This window comes from Lepus europaeus, chromosome 9 (assembly GCF_033115175.1).
Source record: "Lepus europaeus isolate LE1 chromosome 9, mLepTim1.pri, whole genome shotgun sequence".
NCBI lineage: Eukaryota > Metazoa > Chordata > Mammalia > Lagomorpha > Leporidae > Lepus > Lepus europaeus.
In genome coordinates, this window is record NC_084835.1 from 46,827,538 (window position 1) to 46,834,046 (window position 6,509).

General features: G+C 48.3%; 1 protein-coding gene across 1 annotated transcript in view; it reads right to left on the reverse strand.

The window, feature by feature from the left end:
* RYBP (RING1 and YY1 binding protein) overlaps positions 1-6,111 on the reverse strand; it is an 85,676-nt gene extending 79,565 nt beyond the window's left edge. Inside the window, exons 1-2 of the mRNA XM_062201269.1 lie at positions 6,003-6,111; positions 5,064-5,189 (exon numbers count right to left, since the gene is read on the reverse strand). Of these exons, the coding sequence (XP_062057253.1) occupies positions 5,064-5,189; positions 6,003-6,034 (158 nt within the window). The 5' untranslated portion in view covers positions 6,035-6,111. The remainder of the gene's footprint in view (positions 1-5,063; positions 5,190-6,002) is intronic.
* Positions 6,112-6,509: the final 398 nt, after the last annotated feature.

Consider the following 6,509-nt stretch of genomic DNA (forward strand, 5'->3'; position numbering starts at 1 on the left):
ATGTTCACATCCCTGGATGCTTTATTACACTGGCTATCTTTTCAACAAGTAGGTTAAGTTCCTTGAAAGCAAGAATTTTCCATGTGTTTAACCAATGCCTTGAAACAGAAATGACAGATGAACAATCCCACTTATAAGAAGCAAAAATTGACTCCTGGTATGACTTCTACAAAGTTGTACACAGCAGGTTTCATTCCATTCACATAAAGATGTATGGACTCATGCTCTGAGGAAGGAGACAACTGTTGAACACAGAGTGAAGAGGGATCTTTTCTCCAGAATCTAGTATAAGGATCTGAATGCAAAGCACAAAACAACACAACAGCATGATGAATCCTGCAAATACAATGAGTGAAAGAAGCCAGACCCAGAAATGTACATACAGTATGACTCACAAAGTTCAAAAACAAATGAAACTAATCTCAAGTGTTAGAAATCAGATAGCAGGAGGTGGAGATAGTGTACTGGGGCTTCTGGTTCTCTTTAAGAACCTGTGTGTCAGTTACCAAAATGTGCTTACTTCCTCTAAGTCCATCAAACCTTTACGCTTACATGTAAGCTGTACAGAGGCTCTAACTCTAAAGGTCCGAACCAAATGAGCTTTATAAATGGCACAGGTAAGTCTATGCCAAGAACTATCCTCCGGCTCCAAAAGAAAGTAGCATTGCTGCTTACCAAAAAAGCCAAATGTCTATCTCAACATTGTCTTTTAAGTGGTCACTCCACCAGCTCACATCACTCTACAGCACCTTACCCTGCTCTCATTTCTTCACAGCACTTGTCACTACTTGAAATTATTTCTGTTTGCTTGTTAATTTTCTCTGTCTCTCCATGGTATTTTAAGCTGCATGAGAACAGGGACCTGTCTTTACCCTATATCCACAGCCTAGATGGCAGTATGCTCAATAAAAACTTGTCAAATGACCACAACTACCCAGGTAATTTACTTTAGGGTCACCAAGTACACATAAGATCAAGTCAGTACCAATAAATCAGTAAGTCCAATGCAACAGCAAATACAAAATAAATTATTACTTCACTTCTGGATAAGAGTAATCTTTAAAACTGTACCAGCTTTTGTACCAGCTTTGAGGGTGACAGGTTTGATAAGCTTTGATGCGTTGGAAGACAGAAGTAATTTTTCGATGTATTTTACAGAGAACTGTTATGAAAGACAAACACTACAATAAAACCAGCGGGACCTGGGGAGCAGAACCACTGTTAAGGAATACCAGGAAATGCAGGTTAACGGGCCTGGCTCTGCTCCCAGGGTAGTTACCTCCTTTTCTCTTAGCAAATTTTCCCATTTGAAAAGTATCACAGAATGAAGTGTTTTTGTAATTTCCAGCAAAGATCATAACCATGATCATAACCATGATTCTGAATTTGAGGAGGGAGGAAAAAATCAAACATTAAAATTTCCAAGAATCATGGAGTTATTGAATAAACACAAAACTACTGTTTCTTTAACCCTTCCAATTCATATCCTGAGTACCAACTTTTAAAAAGACTGCTACTTTAATTATGACACTGGAAAGAGATAGTATTTCTTACCCACTCACCTGCCATCTTACACACATACCCTATCTTCTACCTTGAGAACCTTGGAATATATATAGCGGCATGGTGGGGAAGCAACCTTCCAATCTCCTATCACTCCCCTCCATGATCAAAGGCTAAAAATCATAACCAGCAAGGGTTAGAAAATGAGACTATATAGCTGAAAAACTAAATGTATCAATGACCCAAATAAAATTGATAATAGATCTAAAATATAGATCTCTACTACCCACTGAGCCTCAAAGTAGTCTGTTAAGTGTCCCTTCCTTCAATGTATTTCTTAGGACCTTCTAACTTTCATTTCACCCTGCTTTAAGTCGTTCCAAAGAGAAAACTCATCTCATTCTAAATTTCCTTCACAATTCCACCTGCACAATTAACACATCTGATGCTGAGGCAGGTGTTCAGCCTGGAGGTTAAGCCACGGGATTGGGATGCTCACATCCCAGAGTGCCTGGGCTCAAGTCCCAGCTCCTGATAAAGTGCACCCTGGGAAGCAGCAGATGATGGCTCAAGTACTTGAGTCCTAGCCACCCACGTGGGAGACCCAGATGGAGTTTCCAGCTTCTGGCTTTGGGCCAGCCCAACCCATCACTGTGGGCATTTGGAGAGTGATCTAGGAGATGGGAACAAGTGTGTACATGCTCTCTGTGTAAATAAATTCAACAAATAATTATATATCTGATGCACATGGCAACAGTGATGAAAAGCTGGCAGGTGACTTTGTAGAAACCAACTGTCATTGTCCATAAGAAATAGGAGGGAGGGGACCCTTCTAACCGGCCAAGCCAAACTGTTCCAAACTTCTATAGCATCTATCTATAGCTCCAGTAGCATGTCTGTAATTGAATTAATGATCATTTGGGTACATGTCCCACCAACCTTTTGACACTCCCTCATTCTCAATGTCTTCAGTACTATCTCTCACGTCCTAGGAACTTAATAAATGTTGTTTGAATGAATGGCAGTCTTTTTCTCATCACATTGAGGAATATCAACTTTATCTTCAAAGGGCAAATACAGTTCTGTGTCCTACTGGACTACCACTAATTCAGTGCAGGTCTCCTTGGTTGACTGGTAGACGATGAGACAACAGTAACAAAAATGGCCACAAGTTCCTAAATAACCACCAACTAGCCAAGGCGACCAGAAATATAAAAACAAGCAAAAAACAGCAATAAAACCAATTTCTGTGCCAGTCAACACATTATTCTAAAATCACAAATTTTGCCCATTACCCAATATCCCAAACCCAGTATATCATGTCTTTTACTGACATCAATAAAGTCTGATCACTACTACCCAAAACAGAAAATGTTCATACCAAAAAAAAAAAAAAAGAAGAAAGAAAGAAAGAAAGAAAGAAAATTACAAGACAAAGGCCCAAGCAGAAAACATAGCAATAAGCAGTACCAGAGTACTTAGCCAACAACACACTGGATAGGACAGAATGAAAACCTGTTAAATGAACTTCTCCACATAAAGTCCATTTATAACATAAGAAAGCCAAAATGTTACTTGCGTTCTGGTCACTAATAACTTCTACATAGAACTGAAAACAGCAAAATATATGTACTGGCAGTAACCAAAATGAAACCAATTTGGTCAGGTAAGAGTATTATAAACACTTAAGTCCTCAGATCTGTGTTCAAATCCTACCCAGTAACAGACATCAAAGTTACACAACAACTCTTGAAGATAAGAAGTTAGGTGGATTATCCTATTCGTGAGCCCTCCAAAATATTCTTCTTAAAAATCTAATGGTTTAATAATGTCAATTACTGTCATCTGTGGCTCCGAAAGAAGTTTAAGCATATATGTTATTTTTAAAGTCAAAGTCTTCCCCATGTTTCCAAAAAGTTGATGAGTCAGGTTTTTAAAAAATACATGTAGAAACTGAAACGCATTTCATTACAATTATTCCCAGCATTAAATCAGATATGAACTCTTGGAATTCGGTTTAAGTTTCTCTTCATCAGTAAGGTTTTCAAGTTCCTCTGAGTTTCCTAGTCATTTACTTGAACATCATCTACAGTAAAACTCAAAGCAAAACCACAATAAAGAGGTTTGGCCTCTGAGGGATTCTACATGTAAAAAAAAAAAAAAACATTACTCATAGATGCTACACAATCATCATTGCTTTAAATAACAAATACATTTCTAAACTTTCATGCCACTCGATGGAATTCCCACTTTTGAAGACAGCAAAACAAAATCTACAAAGCCACGAACACAAGAATTTGACGTGCGTTTACTTTAAAAACTACTTATGGGGGAAATATTTGTAGTTCTTGGGTATTTTTATTCAAAGGTCCCATTATTTAGAGTTAGTGGAATTCACAGAACTCTTCACCAGTAATGAGAGCAATTAATCTCAGAGTTACATTCCTTCAGGTTGCCCAATATCCTATTTAATACCAGATATAAATGAAGCAACGAAACCTTAACAGGATACATTCATTTCGCCAAGAGAACAATGTTCAGCTGGACTTGCAGGGTACTACTGCACAGTCACAGTGGAACGCCACCAATTAAGCCCAGAAGACCTGTGGAAGGAGACTCAAGGCAATCAATTCTTAGTCCCCAAGAACTTCTGCTCACTAAGCGCTCACTCACTCTCATGTCAATCCATCAAATGGGACCAACAGTTTACCTTCCACTCTAACACTACTGAAACAAATTCCAGATAGAAGTTAAAAGATGACCAACAGACCACAAAGCCAGTCTTGACATTCTCTCCAAGTGTATCTAAATGTCCAATCTAAAGCTGCTGAACTCGTTTTGATAACACCTGCAGTTTACCACCTCATCGAAATGGAAAGGAATTCTTTCAACATTCTTTATTATAACGAAGGTTTAAACAGACTTCAACAGTCACTCTTCACCATTCTGCAAAATCGGTGTAAGCTCATCAAAAACAAACAGAAAGCCTCAAAACAACAACCACCACGGGGGGGGGGGGGGGGGGGACTGAACAGCTCAGCCCAAAAAAAAGAAAAAAAAAATACACTTTCCTTATCAAACCCCAACAGTCATTTTCAAGTGCAAGAAAGTAACAGACATTTGCAGCTCCCTACCAGAAAAGCTCAACCAGCCTTATTGTACTACCACCACCACCAAACTGCTCAGAGAGAAAAATAACTCAGGGCAAGCAAAGCAAAGCCACTCCGCACATGGCAAAAATAAATACAAAGGTTCCTGTCCCAAATCCGCAGCCATGGTGCCGCTCCCTCCTCTCCTTCCGAGCCAACGGACACAAGTGTCAGATGCAGCCTGTGTGAAGTTAAGCTGGGAAAAACTCCCTCCCACAAATCATTCGGGCAACACGAGGCAATGCACCCACACGAAATACAAGGAACCCACACCACCGCATCAGCCACCCCCAAAGGCAGCCAAGGCCGCAATCAACAAGTTGGAAAGCGGGCCGGAAAGTCCGGCTCAGGACCCTGTCCCCGCAGCGCGGGCCGAGTCCGTCCACAAAGGTAGCACGGAGCGCCAGGTACCTGGTGGAGGTGCCTTTCCTCACGTCGCAGATGCTGCATTTGAAGGCTTCGGCGCTGTTTCGGAAGGTGCAGACGCTACAATCCCAAAAGCCCTCATCGGCGGCAGGTTTCGCTTGTCTTTTCGGCCTTCGGAGGAGTCGGGAGCCGGGGGAAGGGGAGGGAAGAGACCGAGAGCAGGGGAAAAGAGGGAGAGACAGCAGAAACACAGGCGCTGTGAGCCGCCGTAATTTTGCAGGAATCCGGCGCTGGAAACTTCGCCCGCGCGACCACCCACCCACCCCCCTTCCCGGGAACTGGAAGGGCGAGCGGGCGAGCGGGCGAGCGAGCGAGCGAGCAGGCGGGCGGGCGGGCACGGGAACCAGGCGGGCACGGGAACCGGGCGCCCCCGCCGGCCGCGGCGGCCGCGGGCCGGGCCGGATCGCCTAGCGCTCGCCAGGCGGCGGCGGCGCCCCGGGAAGGGCCGCGGCGGGCGCAGGAAGCGGGCGGACTTGTGGACCCGAGCGCGGGGCTGGGGGGGCCGCGAGGGGAGCCGCGGGCCGGATCTGGAGGGGGCGCGCAGGGGCAGCCCGAGGCCGGCGGCGGGGAGTGGGCCGGCTCCTTCCCGCTCCCCTCCCCTGCTCGCGCCCTCCCTCCCTCCCCACCTGGTTAAATCTCCCTTTGTCTGGGAGGAGCGGCGGCGGCGGCGGCGGCGGCGGCGGCGGCTGAGGAGGGCGGCTGAGGAGGAGCCGCCATGGCTGCGGCGCGCACGGCCGCCGGCCCCGGGCAGGAGCGACACCGCCTCCCGCCGCCGCCGCCGCCCGCCGCCGCCGCCTCCCCGCCCCCGGATCTCCATCTTAGCAGCGCCTCCCCCCGCCCGGTGGCTCCGGGGCCTAGTCGTCGCCGGCCCCCGCCCGCCCCCAGCCCGCCCTCCCCTTCCGCCCCTCGGCTCCGAGCAGGTACCTGGTCGGGCTCTTCTTGTCGCCCATGGTCATGGATGGGCTGTACCCCCGCCCCCCCCAAGCCGAAACCCGCGCCGCTCGGAGGAGAAACGCCGTCCGGGGAGTCGTCGCGGAACGGCCCCCCTCCCTCCCCCGCGCCCACCCTCCCTCAGCCGCTGGGGCTCGAGCTCCGGCCGCTGCCGCCGCCGCCGCCGCCGCCGCCAGTCTCCGGACGAGACTAGTCCCCGCCAGCGCCGCCTCCGCCGAGTGACTGACGAGGGGCGGGGCCGGGCGCCGCGCGTCACGCGCCTGGCGGCCAATGGCAGGGCGGCGGCCGGGGCCGCGAGGGCGGGGGCGGGGCGCGGGGGAGGGCGGGGCGTGGCGGACGTGGGCCGGGCCGTCGGTGTGCGTGCCCGGGAGTGTGTGCGCGCTGGGGGCGCGCGTGCCTGCCGCTGGCCCCGCGGCCCGGCGCGGCGGAGCGTGCGAGCTCGGCGGGGCGCACGTGGCCGCGCCCGGGCGCCGGCAACGG